The 24,552-nt window shown below is 42.1% G+C and overlaps 1 protein-coding gene across 1 annotated transcript in view; it reads right to left on the bottom strand.

Moving 5' to 3' along the window:
- Nucleotides 1-24,552, bottom strand: part of atrnl1 (attractin like 1) — a 720,322-nt gene that overhangs the window by 382,353 nt on the left and 313,417 nt on the right. The window contains exon 24 of the mRNA XM_033033942.1: nucleotides 22,596-22,753. Within this exon, the coding sequence (XP_032889833.1) occupies nucleotides 22,596-22,753 (158 nt within the window). The remainder of the gene's footprint in view (nucleotides 1-22,595; nucleotides 22,754-24,552) is intronic.

Raw genomic sequence — 24,552 nt, 5'->3', positions numbered from 1 at the left:
ACCTACTAACCTCAGAACTACTCTGGCTGGATTTGACACCCGTTAATTTAGTGCTCAATTACTGGTTGCAAAATAATCTAACCATAGTTGCACAGGGGATCGCAAAAACAGTTTTTTTCTTTTCAGAGTGATGTCTTTTAAATTATTTTAATCGATCCAAATCTGATGAATAAATATAATAGCACAGTGAGCAAAAGCTGAAATATTCCTATTTTCCCTTGGAAAACAAAAACTATCAGTTTCAAAATGAGCCTGAAAATACACAGGAAGTCTCCAACTGAGAAAGGTTAGTGTTTTTGGTGCAGAGAGATCATTTATCGAAACTGCCTCGTTTATGTCCAATGTTCTCCGATTTCATTTCTTATTTCATCCCTTCCATGAGGGGAAATATAGTTCATTATTTCTTTTTATACTTTGTCCAGAATTTGATTCATGTTCCAAAATAGGCAAACTGCAGAGATCTGGTTAGGACAACCAGTGGAAACTTAGAAATCTTCCCGCTTGCAGAGGGTGGATGCACATAGGTTTTTAATCAGGATAGGGGAATTAAGAAATAGAAGGATAGGTTTAAAACGAGAAAGGAAAGATTAAACAGGAACCTGAAAGACAACTTTTTCCACACAGAGGGTGGTAAGTATGTGGAACAAACTGGAATGAAGTAGTTGAGGCAGGTAAAATTACATTTGGACAACATGGATAGGAAAGGTTTAGAGGGATTTGAGCCAAACATAGGCAAATGGGACGAGCTTAGATGGGGCATTATGGTCAGAATGGATGAGTTGGGCCAATGGATCCAGTTACCAAGATCTATTTTTTTTTTGCGTCAAGGCAAATTCCTTGTATGTGAAGGTACACAAAAATGCTGGGGAAACTCAGTGGCTGCAGCAGCATCTATGGAGCGGAGGAAATAGGCAACGTTTCGGGCCAAAACCCTTAGATGAGGGGGTGAGGGCCTAGAGAATGGAATGTGCGGAGACGACGGAGAGTGTCTGAGGTGTCTTGAACATAGGTTGGGAGAGATTTAACCAAGGGGGATAGGATGGAGTCAAGGTATGTGGAAATGTGTTCGGTGGGGCACGAACAGGCAGAGACAATGGGTCTACCGGGACAGTCAGGTTTGTGGATTTTGGGGAGATGGTAAAATCGGGCCATGCGGGGCTGGGGAACGATGAGGTTGGAGGCTCGGTCGGGCATGGCGTGGGAGTTGATGATGTCGGTGATGGTGCTAGAGATGGTGGCCTGGTGCTCGTCAGTGGGGTCATGGTCCAGGGGTAAGTATGTGAATACTTTGCCAATAAATGTATTCATTCATTCATTCTATTACTCTACAATTATGATCTGGAGTCATTACACATCTATATTACTAAAAGTCTGATCTTGACCGCTTTTGGCCCACTGTGCTGCGATTTCCGAGAGAACGCCACCACCTACGGCCGTCATTTTTGGCCACCTCGCTCAGATCCCACGTCTGCCTTCCTGGACCAGAGGATTTTTCCCATCGATGAAAAATCAGTGACATATTAATGTTTTTTAAAAATTCACCATTCTCTCTGCTGCCCCTGCTGGAGGTAGGGGGTGGGACTATAAAACCAGGAAGTGGTGTACCTCACTCAGTCTCTGCAAGATGGAGGACACGTCTCTCTGAGCTCTGAATAACACTGAACACATGTCTACTCAACTGTGAGTGCCCTTAATGTGGTTTGAAAATGAAAATATGGTTGGTTTGAAGTAAAAAGGCACTGCCTGCAAATGGTTGTTTGGGGGGTTTGGGTTGAAGTAAAAAGGCACTCTCTCTCTCTCTCCCCCCCCTGTCTCCCCCTCCCCCTCTCCCCCCACCCCCTCTCTCTCCCCCCCTCTCTCTCCCCCCCCTCTCTCTCTCTCCCCCCCTTCTCTCTCCCCCCCCTCTCTCTCTCCCCCCCTGTCTCCCCCCCTCTCCCCCCCCCTCCCTCTCTCCCCCCCTCTCTCTCCCCCCCCTCTCTCTCTCTCCCCCCCCTCTCTCCCCCCCTCTCCCCCCCCCCCCCCTCCCCCCCCCTCTCCCCCCCCTCTCTCTCTCCCCCCCTCTCTCTCTCCCCCCCTCTCTCTCCCCTCTCCCCCCTCTCTCTCTCTCCCCCCCCTCTCTCCCCCTCTCTCTCTCCCCCCCCCCCTCTCCCTCTCTCCCCATCTTCTCTCTCCCCCTCTCTCTCCCTCTCTCTCTCGCCCCCTCTCTCTCGCCTCCTCCCCCTCTCTCTCTCTCCCCCTCCTCTCGGTCCCCCCCCTCTCTGTCGCCCCCCTCTCCCCCCCCTCTCCCCCCACCTCCTCTCTCCCCCCCCTCTCTCTCCCCCCCCTCTCACCCCCCTCCCCCTCTTTCACCCCCTTCTCTCCCCCTCTCTCTCCCCTTTTTCTCCCCTCCTCCCCTCCATCCCTTCAATCCCCTACCCCCTTCCCTCCACCGCCCCCCTCCCTGCTTCCCACCTCTCCCCTCACCTCACCCCCCTCTCTCTCACCCTTAATCAGCACCCCCTCTCTCTCCCCTCCTCTCCCCCCACTCTCTCTCTCTTCCCTCCCCCACCCTCCCTCCCCTAAACTCTCCTCCCCTCCACACCCCCTACCCTCTTCCCTCTGCCCTCCCTCCCCCTCCCTGCTCCCCACCTCCCCTCACCCCCCCTCTCAGCACCCCCTCTCTCGCCCCCTCACTCTCACCCCTCTCTCCTTCCCTCCCCTCTCTCTCTCCTCCCCCTCTCCCCTCCTCCCCCCTTCACCCACCCTCCCTCTTCTCCTCCCCTCCACCTCTTGCCCCTCTCTCTCTGTCTCTGCCTCTCTCTCTGTCTCTGCCCCTTCTCTCTCTGCCCTCATTCTCTACCCCCCCCCCCCACACGAGATGTGACTGCAAGTTGGGGGCGATGCGTCAGTAGATAGGGGGGTTATGGGGTAAAATGAGCAAATTAATAATATTAATATAATATCAAGGGAGGTAATTAGCGTGTGTGCGGGGGGATAGTTAGTGTGTGTGACGCTGCATGCCGCCTCCCCCCACAACCGCACGTTGGGTGAACAGACCCAACGGGTCTGAACTTGGTCTAGTTTATATATAATTTTAAATTGCCAAGGAAGTTCTCAATAGAGATGAATATCTTTGCAGCCAGGCTTCTTCCTTGCTGACATTTTAATCAATAATTTGCAGCTCTTATTTAACTGTTGGACAGTTTATTCTTTCTTCACCCCTGTGAAACCTTTTACCTTAATTAATATTAAAGTGTATTCCCTTCCTCTGCTCCTTGAGCAGGTTCCCCCCTATAAACTCCCCTAGTTATATATTAATTGCTAGTTTTTCAGCCTTTGTTGGTCTCCATCAGAGGCAAGCCATCTCTTTGTTCCTTCACCATCCACATATCCCTTCCTAATTCCAGCTTCTGGATACAACAGTGCTTTGCCACTGAACCTCTGGAGCTGTCAGTGCCAAGCACTGCAAGTAATCCCCATGTCCTCAGTAAAGCTTTGAATCTTTCTTCTCCTGGCTAAGCTTCTCTTTTAACCATTAATTTCAATTATTCAAGTATGAATTTGATAGCACAACACGTAGCTGGTTGAATAATATGCCAGCAGTTCAAGTTAGATTATATCACGTATGGTCGAGCCTCTCTGTCCAAAACAAAACGCTGCCCAGGTTCATCCTGGAGACAGAAATAACTAGTACATATTTTTCTGAAGCATCACCCACCTCCGAAAACCATTCTCTCCTGCTTTCTTCATGTTGAACACTAATTAAAAGTATCAAGAGCACAAATTGACTTACATTCTTATTAATATTTAAGTCTATTAGCCCAAGATCCCAACTAAACCTCAACACAACAACTTTGCTACTATGTCTCGCTTGTTTTATGCCATTGAAGAATTTATGTTCATTTGGAGCTGTATATTATTCTAAAATATTGGAGATTTCCAATCATTGTGCCATTTAGCAAGCAATTTTTTCACCTCAGGTGCTACCTTACCTAAATTGCCAACCTGTCCTCCAGAAACCTACACTTTCCAATTAGGCATCATTTTTTGTCTCCTCTGAGAATTATCACCTCTTCCAATTTCATCCACTTGTTCTTCTTGCTGACAAATATAAATTCATATGTGCACAGAATGGACCCCAAAATAAACATTATAAGTCTCTTAACCGCTCCCTACTGTTTTTGCTTTATCCATTTTTGGATGAGCTACAATCTTCCTCATTTAATTACTCATGCGTCAACCCTGATCACAATTATTGATGCTCACATCACAGACTGTCATTGAGCAGACTGATATTAAGGCAGTGTCTTACTTGGGTTAGAGCAAAGATTCGTGTCCCATATTCATGTCATTTCTATTCAGCAAATTTCTTGCCGATATTTAAAGTTTCCTACACGTAAATTCACGCAAGTTTCACCCTCCCTAAATTTCTCACATACTGAATTTTGTTACTCAGTAACATAATTTGAACACAACAAATGATTAAACATGAAGAAAAATGAATATAGGTTGCACAGTGATACAGCTGGTGGAGCTGCTGCCACACAGCTCCAGCAACGTGGGTTTGATTGAGACCTCCAATGTTGTCCATTTGAAGTTTGCGTGTCTGTGATTTCCCCCGGTTGGGACCTTAATTGTCATAATCATCTCCTAGCAAAAGTAGCATGTGAATAAATTCCTGGATCACATTCAAGTCAGTTTTCTGGAGAAATATATCAAGGAACCAATTAGCTTATGGGAGTATTGCAAATTCAATATGTGCAATGGGACAAGGTTAATTATCAATTTTAACTTAAATTATTCTCTGGGGGTGACTGACATAATATGACAGAATTTCATGCGTATATGAGTGTCATTTATTTAAATGTTAATAAAGCCAACTGTGGGCATATGAATGTTGAGTTAGTAATAACAGATTATAAAATTAAATTAAAAGATATGATGCTGGATAAGCAATAGCAAATATTTCAGAATTCATTACTCTCAACAAATATCAATTCCCTCATGGAATAACATTACTGAATAAGAGATAGCACTGAATGTAACTGAAGAAGTATCAAACTGTTGTCGAAAAACCGTTGCATTGTTCATGATCTAAAGTATTTTTATAGATCACGCAACCAATAAAAAAAAACTAATACAAAAGGAGAAAAAAAGTAAATCGGCAATACATATGCAAGGACCAATATTTTGACGTATACGGGAAGAAACTTAAAAAGGTGGTTACTGGCTTCTCCTCGCAAAAACATCAGCATCTTGGCACTCAAACCATTTTAACTTACTTTTTCCACACTACTGAGTATTTCCAGGATTTTCTAATACAAGGATTTCTAATGCAGGATTTTATCATACAAGGAAATGTTGATACTGAGATAAATTTGTGTTCAATAGTTACTTGGACCCACAGAAAGATAGCATGGGATTGCCATGTTGTTAGAAGGGTAAATCGTGTGTTAATTGTCGCAGTCTGCAGCTCACAATTGTGGGTGGGGAGGGGGGGACTAGAAAGAACGAGTCCACATTCCCAGATTAATCACATAAATAATATCTAACTTCCACTTCGAGCAACTTGAAGTAGCCCTTTAAGATAGAGTTGTTTTGGGCTAATCCTAGATGAAGATATGGACCAAGGACTCATCAGTGTTTCAGGATAATGGTGTGGCCATTTGGACATTTAAGATGGAGACATATGGACACATCTCTTCATTTGGAGGAGAGTGAATTTGTGTTTTACTGGTGGGAAGCAGACATCATAAATTCAAGGCTTGGTTTATAGATAAGACACAAGATGTTGGAGTAACTCAGCGGGACAGGCAGCATCTCTGGAGAGAAGGAATGGATGTCCCGCTGAGAATTGATGAGTAAGAGTGTCAGGGGTTATGGGGAGAAGGCAAGAGAATGGGGTTGAGAGGAAAAGATAGATCAGCCATGATTGAATGGATGGGCCGAATAACCGAATTCTGCTCTAGAACTTGTGAACTTATGAATAACTTTCCATTAATTCTTGTAGTGATATTTATACTCCAACAGATGTTATCATAAATGCCCACGTCTCCTCTCTTGTTATTCCTCCTTCAAGATCCTCAACATTCTTTTACAAAGCTCATCATCCTTCCTATCATTTTCTACTCTGGATCAGTCTCGATTCAGTCAGTGAAGATTATCAGTGCTATATAAGAACTACCTTCAGGATTGTATCAAAACTGCAATTGTAAATGACAGCTTTGTAAATATTTTTAGATATTTCCATCAGTGACAAGATTGAATGAGAAACATAGCAATGCAAGTGTCCCAATACTCACCTCCACACAGTAGAAACATTATTTGAGTAGAAGTAAAAATCAGATTTGTTGATTTTTGACATTTTCCAGTAATTAAGACATCTTTTTAGTCTTTGCTCAGTGAAATTACCAAATCGAACCTAAATTGATTGTTTTGAAATGCTGCTGCGTCATAAAAGTTAATGTTGTCATTTGTTTGGATTGATTACAAAATTAAGACAGTTAACAATTTAAATTTTAATATTTTACAAGCAACATTAATTTCTAACAAGCTTCTAAATTAATTATGTTATGAATTTGTTTTAATTAATATTTAACGACATCCAGATAGAATGTGGGGTACAACATATCAACTATTTTTAACCTACCACACTTAAAAAGATATGGCTCACAAATCAATGCTACGTTTCATATGTTTCTGCAATTTATTATTTGTGACTTGTTTGCAAGTAATTACTAAGTAATGACTTGCATCATATGATTGTGTGAGTTATTATACGTTCTTTTATGTACGGATCACTGATGTTAAAAGTAAATAGCATTAACATTTGACTGCATGTTAATAACACGTGTGGCCTCATTGCTTGCTGTGCGGTTTGCATAAGCTATAAATATCAAAGAATTGGCATATCATACAGAATCTATTCCTGTAACTGTTGGACACTGAAAATAAATGAGATATTACATTGAAATGGAGTTAGTTCATCCTGTAAATAGGTCATGCTCCAAGTTTAACCCATTACAAATACGAGAAATTAATTTGCATTGAGTTTAGTTTATTTTGTAAAATTTGCCCCATATGAAATTAATCAGTAATTAGTTTGCATTGATTCTGCAGATAGGACAGGAAATAATAATCCTTTGTATGAAATATGACAATCAACGGCACTAACTATTTGCTACTTTCTACGACACAGGAGCACTGAACACTCCTCCCGAGTCTTATACTTCCATATTACTTATATATCCTCAAACCTCATAAGATGGATTTTCTGCATAATATGATTATTAAATGTCCCAAAAATGAAAATTGAGATCAGATTACGGTATTGATGATGGTTTTGGTAGCTTGGAAATTACAATCTTAATTCTCCATCTCAGTCTACCCACCAATCTGTCGTAGTTTAGTCTCAGATACTATTCCAATAGTCTTTCATTTAGATGCAAGAACAGCAGCATGACTTTTCAGTGAGCACTCGGCAATTGCTCAAGCTTAATACTGACTTTAACAATTTCAGATTTGAACCATCACAACATTTTCTCTCGACAGTTGATACTAGCCACATAGGACTGGCACACCAGTGTTTTGTGGGATGTGCAACACAACTCTATCCATGCATGTTGGTGTCTTCATCTGGGCACTGACGAATAATTCATTTTTTACAACTACTGTTCAATTAAGAGTTTAAAATTTATTTTGAGCATTTCCAATATATTACTCTCTTAACGCAGCTCATCCAATCCAATGTAGCTACTTGGATTTATTCAATTGAAATTGTGGACTACAATTGAACAAGGTTTTCCATGCAAACCAAGATATGTTAGATAGAACTGATATAAAGGCAGATATACTGGGGATCCGTTTACTGGTCATAAAATTATGAAACTCTGAAAACAGATGTGGCTGTCTGCCACATTACTCAAATGTCTGCACACCATGCTATTATAATGTTAAGCAATTCTTATAACCTGCTGCATGGATAAACAGTTAATTTAGATTGGTGTCATTTGACATGCAAGTCTTAATATTGAATGCACAAATAAAAAAATGTTCAAAGTAAAATCTGAGAACCTACATTTAATTTTTATTCAAGGTTAAAACCAAGTTGTTTTGGATTACAATAATTTGCTCCTATATTAATAATCTGATGTTTGTAGTATGGTTTCATGTATGGTCTCTCTGTGGAGATTGACTATGGCAGGTGCTACTCACTGGCTTTCCATTCTGCTTTGGACCGCCTGGATAACGGAAAAACATACATCAGTTTATTGCCCATTGACTAAATCTTGGCGTTCAACACAATCATCCCTCCACACCCTAATGCCCCTGTCCCACTTAGGAAACCTGAACAGAAACCTCTGGAGACTTTGCGCCCCACCCAAGGTTTCCATGCGGTTCCCGGAGGTTTTTGTCTGTCGAAAGTGGTCGAAAGTGGTTTCCGCTTCTTCTATGTTCCGGAGATTATTTCAAAAAATTCAAAACCAGCCTCAACTAAAAATAGGCTGCCGTTTTAAAAATCGGTAATTTTTTAGTCGAAGCCGGTTGCGATGCTAGTTGAAGTTGGTTGCCACTACTTGCAACCTCCGGCAACCACCTTCAACTAGCAGTGACAATACTTCAAAACCACTCTCTAATCTGTAAACTGCTTTGGAATACACACAGGGCTCTTTTTGCAAGATGTGAATAGTTACGGAGGGAGCCAGCACATGATGCAAGGACTTGACATTTTTCGCAAATAGCAAATAGAGCAGCTTTCAGCTCATTAACATTTAAATGTAAAAGATTTCAGCATCCTCTACTTAAATTTGATGATCAAACAACAAAGCAGTCAGTTCTAAGTATTATGTCATTATGTTATGTTTTAATTTCATAGATTTTTTTAGTTCAGGTTTTCCATTTTTACTATAAAACAAGTAAAAAGATGATTGAATGATATTAGTTCTTCCATTTAACACTTGACCTTCGTTTGGACATTAAAAGGTAAAGTAAGATTATGATGACAATTTTGAACATCATCATTGAAAAAAACATTACGTATAAAATTACTGATCCATATTAAATCCATACTAAAATATTGTTGCTGGCTTTGTGTGCATTGGTGCAGACTTGTTTAAAATATATGAAGCAGAGTCATCTCTATTATAAAATACATTTAATTTAATCATGTCTATTTGGGGAGTAAATAAGTAACTCGCTATTCTGAAATCTAATAAACATCACATTAAATGTGACTTACTGAGCTAAAATATACAACACAGCACTATTTAAAAATAAAATCATTTTATTAACCAGATTTATCCAGGAAGCAAAATTGAATATTAGATCGATCAATTCTGTTGCTGCAGAATGTTTGGACTGCATTGGAAACATATCCTGATCATTCATGTCCGAATGTATCTCAACAAACAGGGAAGTAGTACATCTGATTTCCACCAAAACCATTTCTTCACCCTTTTTAAAATGTGTGTATCAGCTTACATTCCCTCTGCTGAAGATTTGACTCCAATTTAGCAACTGGGAACAACTACATGCAATGTAAAATGAAGGAATGAAACTATAACCTTACAAGAGAAATTGACTGCCATAGTTCATCCCTCTTAATGAGTCAAAAATGATTCTCATTTGCTCTCCAAATTGTTCATATTTTAGTTGTTACATTTTCTGATCTTGTCAAATGTCCACTGTAAATAACATATTGCCGATGGAATGTAGTCCTTTGGAGATTCACAAATAGTATCTTAAAATTAAACAAGAACAACCTTCAGCAGGAATCACAATATTAAAACATTGCTAACCTGCAAATTTACCAATGGTTTGATAAATTAATAAATTCAAGCTGTGCTAAATAAAACTAAAATAATCCTGTCAACGAGGAGGCGGAAACATATCATGGAGAGAAAATGTTGTGCATTCTATTCATATTCAATTTCATTGAGGCATGGACTGAAAGAAGCAAACGCATTTAATAACTAGAAAGAACCAAACATCAAATCTTTGGAGGCGTAAATATACGTTGACTTGGTAAATTATGTTGCCCAAACTGATGGGGATAGCTTGAAGCACTACAAAATAATTGTACCAAAGTGTGTAACTGCAACTGTTTCACACATCCCTGAAATGATCAGCAACAAACACAATGTACACTCATTTGAACATGAACACAACTCATAATACTAGTATGCAGCTCCTTCAGTTGCCTCCCTCTTCAGCAATCACTTCTTTCATACAATGATATCTATTTTGATGTAATTATATATAGACATGCAAAAGTATAAATACAACCTTTAAAAATGATCCTAAAGTGAGCATCCAGTCACTAAAGTAGCAACACCCTGTGAAAAGAAGCCTTTAATAGTTTTGCAGCAATTTTCATCGTGTGGCATGTTTTTCACAATCTATTGTCTTCAGGTTTTCAGAGTTTTTGCAAACTATTTCCAATATCCAGATAGAACAAAGATGATTCAAGAGAGTTTATTGTTTTACTTGGCTTTCTCCAATGTTTCATTTCAGGAGATCATTAAATAGCAATCCCACAAGAGAAGAACTAATATAGGTTTACATGTTATATGTTTAGAACGCCATAGGTTTATTGCTTCTCCTCATTGAAAGTCTGCTTTATCTAGAAAGAAGAACTGAAGATTATGTTAATGGATGAGTGAATTAAATATGAAGTTAATACAATTTTTCTCAAGCTCAAGTGTAGCTTGTTTGAAAGCCAACGTTCTAAACTGCAAGATAATTTTTCTTCTCAGCTATGTAGCTGGTCTATTAGACATTTTCCCAATGTAAACCTTAATATTGAATGTTGCCTTCAAAAGGCAACATTGAGAAACTCACTGCATGAAGTTATAGTGTAAAAGGTAATTGGTCTTCAGAAATGAAGCACCGTCACTAACTTTCCATCCCATAAACCTTTCAGATTTGGCAGGACTAAATATATACTGAATTTACTCAAATATCATATCAATCACTAGTGAACTTGTTTTGCGAAGCAATGTGATTCAATATCATCTTTAACTATAAGATGGTTTGCTATTCACTAAATATTTATGGAAATAATTGATTAAAATGTTATTGCTGATCTTTGGTATTTTATGAATTACAAAAATCATAAGCAATGTCAGGATTAATCACTCTATCCAGGCTGCTCGTGAATGGTGAGCCTTGATAAGACCATTTTAGAGGGCAATTAGCCAATTATTATGCTGCTTATTCGAGCCACAGACAGGCCAGACTGAGTAATTCCACAAATGTACTTTCCTGAAGAACATATGCAGATAGTGTCAATAATAATGAGACATTTCATTTCACTTTGCTTTTGTCTTCTGCTTTCCCTTAAAATTAAAAAAGCTAAAAAAAAATTAAAACTTTCTTTCAATTAGTTAGCAACAGATTAAGTATTAAATAGCTCCTGGCTTATGAACATAATGATTTTGGTGATTCGTTATTTTTGGCTTAATCGTAAAACCGTAAAATGATCCTGCTAGCCTGCCAGAAGAAGCATTTACATTATTCAATGCAAATTCTGAAACTCAAACGCAAATTTAAAGTAAAAAAGAAAAGCACAGAACCCATGATCCTATCAACTCCCCCCAGATTCTACCTCCCGCGTAGGCACGAGGGGCAATTTACAGTGGCCAATTAACCTACCACCCTGCACAGCTTTTGGATGTCGGAGGAAACCAGTCATCTAGAAAAAGCCATATAATTATTGGGTAAATTCGACATGGATAAGACCCAAGGTCCGGATTAAACGCAGGTCTCCGACATTATGAAACAGCAGGTCCACGAGCTGTACTATGCATCCTTTTTACTCCTGTGTTCAAACAGAAAATGCTGAAGACCACCATTTGGGACTTTATCTACAAATTATCTAAAAACATTAATTTTTAAGAAGGAACTGCGGATGCTGGAAAAATCGAAAGTAGACAAAAAATGCTGGAGAAAGTCAGCGGGTGAGGCAGCATTTTTGGAGAAAAGGAGTAGGCGACGTTTTGGGTCAGGACCCTTCTTCTGAAGAAGGGTCTCGACCCGAAATGTCACCTACTCCTTTTCGTCATAGTTGCTGCCTCACCCGCTGAGTTTCTCCAGCATTTTTTTCCATGCTTAAAACATTCATTAAATACTGAGAACACCACCTTTCGGTCTGAACGAAATTATGTTGCCTGCAGTCATACACAGAACCAATAAAAACAAAACATACAATAAACACAAATTAAACATCCACCACAGTGAGTTCACCAAGCACATCCTCACTGTGATGGAGGCAAAGTCTCCGTCTCTTCCCTCCTTGTTCTCCCTCTGCGCTGAGGCGATCGATCCAGGCCGGAGATGCCGTCCTCCAGTCCAGCGGACCTCCGTGGTGATGTCACCGCCGCCGAAAGCCGGAACGCCGTCTCCGCTCCGAGACGGCCCGCCACAGCATCAGCTCCAGGCTGCCGCCCCAGCTCCGGGTCCCGCAGGCTCCGCTCCAGGCCGCCGCCCCAGCTCCGGGTCCCGCAGTCACCGCTCCGGGCCGTCGCCCCAGCTCCGTGTCCCGCAGTCTCCGCTCCAGGCCGCTGCCCCAGCTCCGGGCCCCTCAGTCTCCGCTCCAGGCCGCCGCCCCAGCTCCGGGCCGCCGCCGCAGCTCCGGGCCCCGCAGTCTCCGCTCCGGGCCGCTGCCCCAGCTCCGGGTCCCGCAGTCTCAGCTCTGAGCCCCGCTGCATCAGCTCCAGGCCGCCGCCGAAAGCCAGAACGCTGCACCAGCAAGTCGGGCCACCGCTGCCTCAGCCCCGAAGACGGCCAGCCTCTCGTTGGTGAGTCCTGGCTGGCTCTGCCTCCGGAGCCTCGGGGTCAGTCGCAGGCTGCCAGCTCCGCCATTAGGCCTCAGTGCAGACGGAGGCAGAGAAGGGGGATACAACACGAAAAAGTCGCATTCCCCCGAAGGAAGAGACAGAGAACATGTTTCACCCCCCCCCCCAACACCCCCCCCCCCCCCAACACAACACAACATTCTCCCTATGACCGCGTGGGTTTTCTCCGGGTGCTCCGGTTTCCTCCCACAACTCAAAGATGTACAGGTTTGTAGGTTAATTGGCTTCTGTAAATTAGAAATTGTCCCTAGTGTGCAAGATAGTGCTAGTGTACGGGGTGATCACTGGTCAGCGCGGGCTCAGCCGAACGACCGTTTTCAGTGCTGTATCTCTGAAGTCTAAAATCTAAAATTGTTCACAGCAAAATAATTTATAGGCCGCAGTTGAGGGTGAAATATCAACTTGATTCACTGGGCAATTCATAGTTGAACACATTATTATGAGACTACCAAGAGGACAGAGGAAAAAACAGGTTTACAGATGGGCTACAAGCATTCTTGAACAAGTATGACATCCCGACCGTCATGTAGGAATGCCGTGCCCATGACCACGCGACAATGGAATATTTTGAAAGCATGCATCAAGAGTGCACATAAGCCAGGCATAAACAGAGGAAGGTGTTCCTCACCAACTACTAGGGTTGCCAACTTTCTCACTCCCAAATAAGGGATAAAAGGTCAAAATAAGGGACAAATTCCCTACAGCAATTCATTGACAGACTCGGCTGTGGCTGGGTGAATGATGAGTTGGCCCAGGTACTGGACTGCACACAATGCCCAGCCGGCTTGCCAGGTAAAGAGTTTTGACCCGGGCGCAAAGTCCGGCACCCTATTCAACTCATGAACCGATGATCGGCCATGAAAAGGAGGGGTGGTGGTGTCGGCGGTAAGCGAAGTTCCGAAGGTCGGACAGCTGGCCGGGCTGCCGACCGACGGGGGCATGGGTGAAGAGCTGCTGCTGCACCCCTAGGGCTGTATTACATTGGGATGGGTGAGGCGTGGCCGGACGCGGCGCTCCAACCTGACAGTCCCCTCGACCCGAGCAGAAGCAGTCAAATACGGGACAAGGGCGGTCCTGTATGGGACAAACCAATTTAGCCCAATAAACGTGATTTCCCGGCTAATATGGGACAGTTGGCAACCCTACCAACTACTCACCCTCCTGTCCTGTCAAGCACCAGCTGCCTTAACTGTGACAGAGTATACAGTTCCAACAATGGCCTCATCAGTCATGTCAGAACCAGAGTTAAAAAATAAGTCATCCTGATTCTGAGGAACTGCATAAGATTTCTAAAATAAAGTCACTTGATCTACAAATATCCCACAAACTTAATCTGATGAACTAACACCACAACATTTGGAAGTGCCCTGAAATGTCAGGCTGCTTCTATGTTCAATTCCTAAGACAAGACCGAACCTTCAATCTACTCACTCAGCGCAAGAATGTTATTTCAATGGTGAATTAATTTACATAAATATAAGTCCTATGGAACAAAATGTTTGAGCAATTACCAAATAACAGAAGAGAATTTGCATTATTATATCTCCAGTGCCACTCCACAACTTGCTGTTGCTTTTGTTTAAATTGAAAACCAGTAAACTGACAATCTGAAACTTTGGACATTCTTTACCATTTACTTAAGGCCTTGTTCAGCTTTCATAAATGCAATGTTTTCCAATATTTTTTTAAAGGAGGCAAAGTTGTTTGATCAACTTTTCTTTTCTTATTATTATGACACACAGTCATTAATTCTTCACAATCATCAGGTGGAGTTGTATTCATACCAATGGGAAGCCAATATCACACTGTCAGGCTTCTCTCTAATAAGTCATCCATGACAGTTATCTATCCGACAAAACACCTTGCCTTTGACTTCCGTATTTCTGAGTTTGTACAAAGAATCCTTTCTGATAACCGATGGCCCAACATACCACAAGGCAGCACTTCATATTGTTGAAATGTCCACTTGCTAGGCAATGTTAAAGAAACCCAGTGTTCAATGACCAAATGTCGAAGGAAATACATTTCTTTAATAAATCCAGACCATTGAAAATAATAGCATTAAATGCATAAACTACATTTATTTGCTTGTGTAATTCTAGGCTAGATTGACCAAACAATTGCATTATTTTGACCAACATGTAACCAAATATTGTTGAGGCAACCTTCTTCAAGGCACACGTCAAAGCACAATTTAAAATCAGAAATTCACTGAATCTGAATTTAACAGCTTGAAAAAAAATAAGCATCCCAAATCTTTGTCCACACAACACTGACCTCCTCTCCCCCTACCAACCCTCACGGTCCCTCAGATCCACATCAGCCGGTCTCCTCTCCATCCACAAGTCCAACCTCCGCAGTTTTGGGGACAGAGCCTTCTCCAGGGCAGCTCCCAGGCTCTGGAACTCCCTCCCCCAACTGATCCGCAATTCCGTGTCCCTCACCATCTTCCAGTCCCGCCTCAAGACCCATCTCTTCACCTCTGCCTATCCTTAGCCCCACGTCCCCCTCCCTTTTCATATGTGCATTAATTGCCTAATATTGTGTTTTGAATTGAATTCTGTCTTTACTTTGTGTACTAGTCATGTCTCTACTATTTATTTCATTCCCCTTACATGTTTTTCCTCTACCTGCTCAATTTTTGTAAGGTGTCTTTGAGACTCTTGAAAGGCGCCCATAAATAAAATGTATTATTATTATTATTAATACAACTACTGTTTCCAGGAAGCAATTAAAAGAGGGGGGTGGGGGGAGGGTGTCCCCCTCCCATTGCAATTGTGCAATACGGTGCATACTGCAGCGAGTCTTTTAACTTACACTTGAATACAATATATATGCTTTAAATTGGATTGGAGCGTTTTTGAAAGGGGGGAGGCTGTGCGATCACTGATCACTGGCCTTGGGGGTACCCGGTGAGGGAGTGGAGCAACCGAGTGGGGAGAGGGTGTGGAAGATGGGAGTCCCCCCTCCCAGGGTAGGAACATTTTGAAATTTGATGTATTAAAATCATGTTTTAGTGCAATATAGAAGTATGATTTCAATGTTTTTTGTATGAAGTATTTTTAAGAGGTAACTTTTTAAGGGGTAGCTTTATCCACACAAAGGGTGATGGGTGTATGGAACAAGCTGCCAGAGGAGGTAGTTGAGGCAGGGACCATCCCAACATTTAAGAAAAAGTTAGACTGATACATGGATAGGACAGGTTTGGAGGTATGGACCAAAAGCAGGTAGCGTAGTGGGACATGTTGGCGGGTGTGGGCAAGTTGCACCGAAGGGCCTGTTTTCACACTGTATCACTCTATGACTACATTATACCTCCACCATGCTTGAATGCTTCAAAATCAAGTGATCGAGTTTTATTGCCATATACTCAATCATAGAAAGATAGAAAATAGGTGCAGGAATAGGTCACCGGCCCTTCGAGCCAGCACTGCCATTCAATATGATCATGGCTATTCATCTAAAATCAGTACCTCTTTCCTGTTTTTTCCCCATATCCCTGGATGTCGTTAGCCCCAAGAACTAAATCTAACTCTCTCTTGAAAACATCCAGTGAATTGGCCTGCACTGCCTCTGTGGCAGAGAATTCCACAGATTCACAACTCTCTGTGTGAAGAAAGTTTGTTCTCATCTCAGTCCTAACTGCCCCTCTTTATTCTTAAACTGTGACCCATGGTTCTGAACGCCCCCAACATCGGGAACATTTTTCCTGCAGTTACAGTAAGTGAAAATCTAGCAGGCAAGCAGGATGCTTTCTCCAACCACCCCCATTTGAAGTCCACTATCTTCCACCGTTTCTACCCAGTGCTTGGTACTTACTTCCAGCAGCCACTGGTTGTCCTCCAGGATGCACTCTCTCTCCTCTCAACACCCCTCTCTCTCTCCCCTCCATCTCTCTTTCCACTCTCTCTCTCCTCTCTCCCTCCTCTCACCCCTCTCTCTCCCCTATCTCCCCCCTCTCACTCTCCCCCCTTCCCTCTCTCTCTCCTCTCTTCCCCTCTCTCTCTTCCCCCTCTCTCCGTTCCACCTCACTCTCCCCCCTCTCTCTCTCGTCCCCTCTCTCCTCTCTCTCCCCCACCTTCCCTCGCTCCCTCTCTCCCCTCTCTTTCCCCTAACTCTCTCTCCCCTCTCTCCCCCCCTCTCTTTCTTCTCTCTCTCCCCCTCTTCTCTCCCTCCCCCTCTCTCTCTCTCCTCTCTCCCCCTCGCTTCCCCCTCTCTTGCCCCGCTCTCTCTCTTTTTCCCTCCCTATCTATCTCCCCCTCTCCCTCTCCACACACTTTCCCCTCTCTCCCCCCTCTCTCTCTGTGTCTCCTCTCACCTCTCTCTCTCTTCCCTCCCTCTCTCTCTCATCTCTTTCCTCCTCTCTCCTCCTCTCTCTCCCTCTCCCCCATATCTCCCTCCCACCTCACTCCCCCTTGCTCTCTCTCCCCTCTCTCTTTCTCCTCTATCTCCTCTTTCTCTTTGCCCCCCATCTCTCTCTCTTTCCCCCTCTCCCTCTTCCCCCTCTCTCTTTTACCACCCATCTCTCTTCCCTCTCTCCCATTCTCTCCTACCCTCTCCTCCCCCCTCTCTCTCTTCCCTCTCACCCCTCTCTCTCTTCCCCCCTCTCCCCCTCTCTCTCCCCTACCTTTCCCCGTTTCCCTCTTCTCTCTCTCCATCCCTCCCTCCTCTGTCTCTCCCCTCTTTCTCCCCTCCCCCCTCTCTCTCTCCCCCCTGTCTCATTCCCCTCTCTCTCTCTCCACCTCCCTTTGAGAGTCTGTCCCTTCGGCACAGAGACTCTCGCGGCAGCGGCGCTTCCGACGCCCCCGACGGCCCGGGACACTCGCACTGTCCGGAGTGCTCCATGGCCGAAGCTGCAGCGAGTGACTCGCTAGCCGCGCAAATACTCGTCAGCCCCGCATACTCACCAGCCCCGGCTCCCCGCATCTGTATCCGCCGGCTGCTTCCATCCCTAGCCCCGGCTCTCCAACATCCGCGGACCATGCAGTTTATCCGAGTTTTGACATTTTTGTTGATCACAGAATTTCTCACCACAGAGCATGAGAAATTTCTGATCAGCGTGAAGGCGTGAGAGTTTGCTTGAGGGCGTGATTCTCACGCTCAAAGCGTGAGAGTTGGCAGCCCTGTAATTGTTTAAAGATTCACCGTGGATGAAAGCCTTATTTGAGGAAATGTATTATTTGCCTTATTTGGGGAAATTAGGGTCGCACGGTGACGCAGCAGTAGTGATGTAGCCTTACAGCGCTTACAGCGCCTGAGACCCAGGTTCGATCTTGACTACGGCCGCTTGTCTGTATGGAGTTTGTACATTCTCACCGTGACCACGTGGATTTTCTCTGAGATCTACGGTTTCCTCCCACACTCCAAAGACGTACAGGTTTGTAGGTTAATTGGCTTTGTATAAATGAAAAATGGTCCCTAGTGTGTGTAGGATAGTGTTAATGTGCAGGTGTCGCTGGTCGGTGCGGACAGTGGGCCGAAGGGCCTGTTTCCCCGCTATATCTCTCAACTAAACTATCAGCACATTCACCAAACTCACTCATATGCAAGGGTAAACTATGTCAATAGAGATTACTTGAAGACATCCACCTCTGAAAATCTTGTCATCCTTTCAATTCCTCTAGTATGTTCATAATGAAATAAAGTTCAAAACGATTAAGATGTGAAAATGCAGAGCACATCGCACTGCAAAACAAAACAGCATGAATTCTAGACAGTGAATCAGTCTCATTATAACTGACAACAGTATCTTCCCCATTGATGACATCTTATCAAGAAGTTATCAGAGTAAACAATCCCAGCTATTTGTAAATCACCTGTTTATAAAATATTTTATATAAAGCAAGTCTAAATTAGTGACGATTGTAACATTTTAATCATGCTGACTAATCCAGTTTTCATAAGGATACTAAATCAATACATTTAATCATCCAAACATTTTATTAGCTCGGGTGTGTTCACATTGTATTTCACTCTCAAGCTTTAACTTTGATAGAAATGCAAGTGTAATTTAAATGTGGTCCATCTTCTTCCAATCAAAGCATTTCAGCACAATTTGGGATTTAATATTTTCCAATACACAAAAAAACACAATACACATAATTAGTTCCCGGCAAAAAAGGCAAGTACACTCATTGTAAAGTATCATACTGGAAGTATTTAGCGCACAATTAATTCCTAATCTGTATTGAACTACATAATCATATCCAAAATAACCCAATTTAATAATACCAATGACAACATTTGATCATGATTCACTATCAATATTCCCCTCAAAGTACAAGAACACAAATATTATTCAGAGACATCAGGGAGCTTCTGGCAGCCTGACCGTTTTACTGAAGAGCTTGCATTATCCTGGAGAAACGTACACCTGGTCCGTTATCTGGCCTGATACGATAGAAAGATTGTAGTGCAGAACAATTGCCACAAATCATATTCAAGGCTTTGCATCAATTTGCTACGTATAAAAAGATTGTATGGCAAAGGAGCAGAATTAGGCTCTTCAGCCCATCGAGTCTGCTCCACCATTCCATCATGGCTAATCATGGCATTGTCTTTTCCCCATAACCTTTGATGCCCTCCCTAACAATGGTCCAATGGTGCTTTATTGTTACATGTGCAAATGCATAGTGAAATTATTTTCTTACAAACAGTTCAGTGGAGTATTCCCATACCTAAGCACAATCGCCCAATTAACAAAATGTACAGAAATTGTTCAATGAGCCCGCGTGCAAGAGGCATCATGTTTTGTGCTAATGTACTTCTTCGGCAAATACTCAAGAATTTCAGATGTGAACCCAGAAATTAAAGTGTCATTATCAGTGGGCAAACTTTTAATGGATCTCAATAATATTCTTTTGTCTGATATTTAAACCAACAGTAACATAAGTGACTCAACAAGTTTATTAAAAAAAAATGGGAAAATGCAAATTAGCGAGTGTGTTAATCACACTGCAAAAATTCTTCAGCTATAGTTATTACACAAGAGATTACGAAGATTCATTAATGCTATTTTACTTATCAATAAAACATCACATGTGAATGAGACATAAACAACACTGACATTTCAAAATAATTAGAGTGACTATGTAATAATTGGAGAGAACTATAATGAATAAACTAGAATTAAGTTTTAAACCCGTTAAATTTCTTACTCAAACTGGCGAGTTAAATATGTCCACCCTGCTCTCAGTACGAACCTTAAACATTCCAAGGTTAAAATGAGTGAGTGTGAAATTCCTTCTACCAACTGCCTCTACAGAGTAAACCAACCTGGAGTTCCTACCATTTTCACTGGTGTGAAATATATTGGTCCACGTAAGGGCTTATTGCTGTGTTGTACTGCTCATAATTTTTAATTCATTTACTAAGGAAAGTAAGTAAATGTAGTAAAAATTCAGTCCACTGGACAATGCAACAGCAACAGATTTTAATTGTTAATTATTTTTAAAAGTTGAGGAAAAATTCTCCATTTATGACATTTAAAATCTCACTCAAAAGTAATAGTTGGGGGCTACGACTGCGTCTTAAGTGTCGGAGATATTGCTTCTTAAATATCAAAGATATGAAAGTCAAAACAAAGCCCTGTGTCTTGGCTTTTTACACCACATTACAGTTTCATTCTTCTAAACTGATTTATGAAATATGATTTCAAGTTAGTTTGAGTGACCGAGCAAAAATAAAGAGAATCTTAAAACATGCAGAACTTACATTACCATCCCCCCCCGCCCCCCTCCTCCCGCACAAACACCAAATATTGCTTTGTAATTATTTTAAACCACAATAACAAATGAATTAAAAACATGTGATAGGTTATTAATAAAGTGGCAATTGGTGAGATCATTCAATTCCCCAAACATTTAATTAAGTTATGTCAGATCATAACTAGATTTTATGAAGTAATAAAACAGTAATTAAATTGCATTTCACATATGTTCACACAGTTCATATTACTTTTGAGCAGTTTAATTATGCAAATTACAAAAACATGATCTGCAAGTATTGCTAAAATCAATGTCAATACCTCTCTCATTATTCAAATTTTCACCATAGATCTTCCTGTATTTCAAAACAAGTTCCTCAATGTAAGAGGGTCTATATTAACAAGTCATCTCAACACTTAACTCCATTCAATCACCAGGAACACAAAACCTACTGAACATATGATGAAAGAGACAGGTACACAAAATTGCTGGGGAAACTCAGCGGGTGCAGCAGCATCTATGGAGCGAAGGAAATAGGCGACGTTTCGGGCCGAAACCCTTCTTCAGACTGATGGGGGGTGGGAAAGAAAGAAAGAAAAGGGGAGGAGGAGGAGGAGCCCGAGGGCGGGCGGATGGGAGGGTGGGAGGAGACAGCTAGAGGGTTAAGGAAGGGGAGGAGACAGCAAGGGCTAGCCAAATTGGGAGAATTCAATGTTAATGCCATAAGGACGCAAGGTCCCCAGACGGAATATGAGGTGCTGTTCCTCCAATTTCCGCTGTTGCTCACTCTGGCAATGGAGGAGACCCAGGACAGAGAGGTCGGATTGGGAATGGGAGGGGGAGTTGAAGTGCTGAGCCACCGGGAGGTCAGGTAGGTTATTGCGGACTGAGCGGAGGTGTTCGGCGAAACGATCGCCCAACCTACGCTTGGTCTCACCGATGTAAATCAGCTGACATCTAGAGCAGCGGATGCAGTAGATGAGGTTGGAGGAGATACAGGTGAACCTTTGTCGCACCTGGAACGACTGCTTGGGTCCTTGAATGGAGTCGAGGGGGGAGGTGAAGGGACAGGTGTTGCATTTCTTGCGGTTGCAACGGAAAGTGCCCGGGGAGGGGGGGGGGGTGCGGGAGGGAAGGGAAGAATTGACAAGGGAGTTGCGGAGGGAGCGGTCTTTGCGGAAGGCAGACATGGGGGGAGATGGGAAGATGTGGCGAGTGGTGGGGTTACGTTGGAGGTGGCGGAAATGGCGGAGGATTATGTGTTGTATTTGCCGGCTGGTGGGGTGAAAGGTGAGGACCAGAGGGACTCTGCCCTTGTTGCGTGTGCGGGGATGGGGAGAGAGAGCAGTGTTACGGGGTATGGATGAGACCCTGGTGTGAGCCTCATCTATGGTGGCGGAGGGGAATCCCCGTTCCCTGAAGAACGAGGACATTTCCGATGCCCTGGTATGAAATGTCTCATCCTGGGAACAGATGCGGCGTAGGCGGAGGAATTGGGAGTAGGGGATGGAGTCTTTACAGGGGGCAGGGTGGGAAGACGTGTAGTCCAGATAGCCATGTGAGTCAGTGGGTTTGTAATGTATGTCGGACAGGAGTCTGTCCCCTGCGATGGAGATGGTGAGGTCAAGGAATGGTAGGGAAGTGTCGGAAATCGTCCAGGTGTATTGGAGTGCCGGATGGAAGTTGGTGGTGAAGTGGATGAAGTCAGTCAGTTGTGTGTGGGTGCAGGAGGTGGCACCAAAGCAGTCGTCAATGAAAGAGACAACTGGGTTTGTGACCAGTTTATAAATGGAAGAGTTTCTATTGAACTGAAACTTGCCTTGATAACTTCTCAACGTGCAGCAATTTGTGTCAATAAAAAATGTAATGACCTTACACTCTGATTTATAAAATCTTGTAAATCAAGAGGAATAAAATACAATTCCTCACTGCTATAACATCAAAATTATGATTTACAGTATATATATTATATCAGTATTAAGAGAATACATGATTTCACTTTCATTTAGGATAGATATTAAATGTATATAATGTTACTTCCTCCCAGAGCACTCACCTGTATTTTGATAGGCCAAGTGAAGTTACTAACATATACGTAGAATGTGATATTTGGATTGTTGTGAAAATTAAATTTTTCATAGGAGAATCCATCTCTGTACTCTTTAATGTTCATTTTTGAGATAATAGGTACTTCTTCCCCAGATATCGTCCCAGCTGCAAAGTAGAAATTCTCATTTAATAACTATACGAGTTGTGATTTACTTAAGTGAATTTAAGTGGAAACTTTTAAAAGAAAATTAAAATATTTCCATTGACTTCAATGAATCAACTGGGTAATATTTACTAAACATGCTCTTCTAGTTATTTTGTTCTTCGATGCATACATGTATTGATAATTTAAACATGCCTTGAAGTCATAGAACATGAGAATCATATCGATCAATTAATGTTTGAAAGCACATTAAGGTAAAAGGTAGAAAGGTAAATAGATATCAAGGAAATATGGAAAAATGAGATAAACCTATATGCTACTGCTCAAGCCTATTTTGCAATTTAATAAGATCATGATCGATCTGACTGTAACTTCTCCATATTCTCATCATTAGGTTATGACATAAAATGGATGAAGGAGAGCCAGTGGATGTAGTGTATCTGGCCTTTCAGAAAGCATTTGATAAGTTCCCACACAGGAGATTATTGGGCAAAATTAGAGCACATGGTATTGGGGGTAGGATATTAAAAGAGAGTTAGATAGAGCTCTAGGAGGAGAGGGCAGGCACGGGTTACTTATTGTGGATGATCAGCCATGATCACAAAGAATAGCGGTGCAGGCTCGAAAGGCCAAATGGCCTCCTCCTGCACCTATTTTCTATGTTTTCTATGGTGTCAAGATTCCTCATGATCAAATATGTTGCAATTAAGTCCCCGCGAATGCTTCTAAGCACCGGCAGATACGAGCCTAACCTGCCCAACCTTTCCTCCCTGGGCAACTTATTAATTTCAGCTGTGCATCTAGGAAACTTTCTCTGATCTCTTTTCAATTACTTTAAATAAGGAGACAAATATTGCACACAGCATACCAGATGTGGTTTCACCAATGCCCCATATAATTGATGCATAAATGAATTTTACAATTGAGTCCTCTATCAATAAATGTTAACATTCTAGTAACTCTCCTGCATACATTCATACCTGCATGTTGGCCTGATTCGAACAATGGAGTACCTAAACAGATACTGACCACATGATTTCTCAAAATATTCAATTAATTTACACCGAGTATCAAACATAACAGCAAACACTAAATACGTTGGAATTGACGAGAATGGTATCACTAATATTCTCCCACTGAGCAAATGAAAACCTGATTTGCAATGTAGGTGTTTGAGGGAAAGATATGTGTTTTTATTTGTTTTTGCATCATTTTATCACAGGATTTAAATAACGTGGAAGTACACGTGCGTATAACAGGAGAACGTTATAATTTGCATTTCAACTGTGCACAATCCATTTATTCTTAAATTTCAATAGGAATTTGTTTAATTATTTCACCATTGTGTTCTCTGGCTTGGAATTTTGATAATAATAATTTAAGAAAAACAACAGATTTACTTTAAAAAAAATATAAGTACTTATGAAGGCTTAAGAGGCAGAGAATGAACCAGGCAGAAAGCTCTTTTCAATTGCACACGTAAAGTTCAGGAGTTTGATTGCCTAACTCCATGCTGGACACCATATGAATGGAATACTATCCATTTGTTAATATACTACAATTGCAAAGAGCACAGCCCTGGTAAAAACATGACAATCAATCATTGCTGAATTATTTTTTTCTTTAAAAATCTATATTAATTTCGTTGGCCAACAAGAACTATGGATTTAATATAAATTATCAGACAACCTCTGACTTAATATTAACAATTTTTGAATATCTTTTAATAAAATATGTTCTGCATGATAACAAATTAATTAATAAGTAATAGCTGCCAGGAGAAAGTTCTCTTAGCTGAACT

The sequence above is a fragment of the Amblyraja radiata genome, chromosome 15 (assembly GCF_010909765.2).
Source record: "Amblyraja radiata isolate CabotCenter1 chromosome 15, sAmbRad1.1.pri, whole genome shotgun sequence".
NCBI lineage: Eukaryota > Metazoa > Chordata > Chondrichthyes > Rajiformes > Rajidae > Amblyraja > Amblyraja radiata.
The sequence above is the reverse complement of the archived record's forward strand: the minus strand, read 5'-3'. Positions and strand labels throughout refer to the sequence as shown.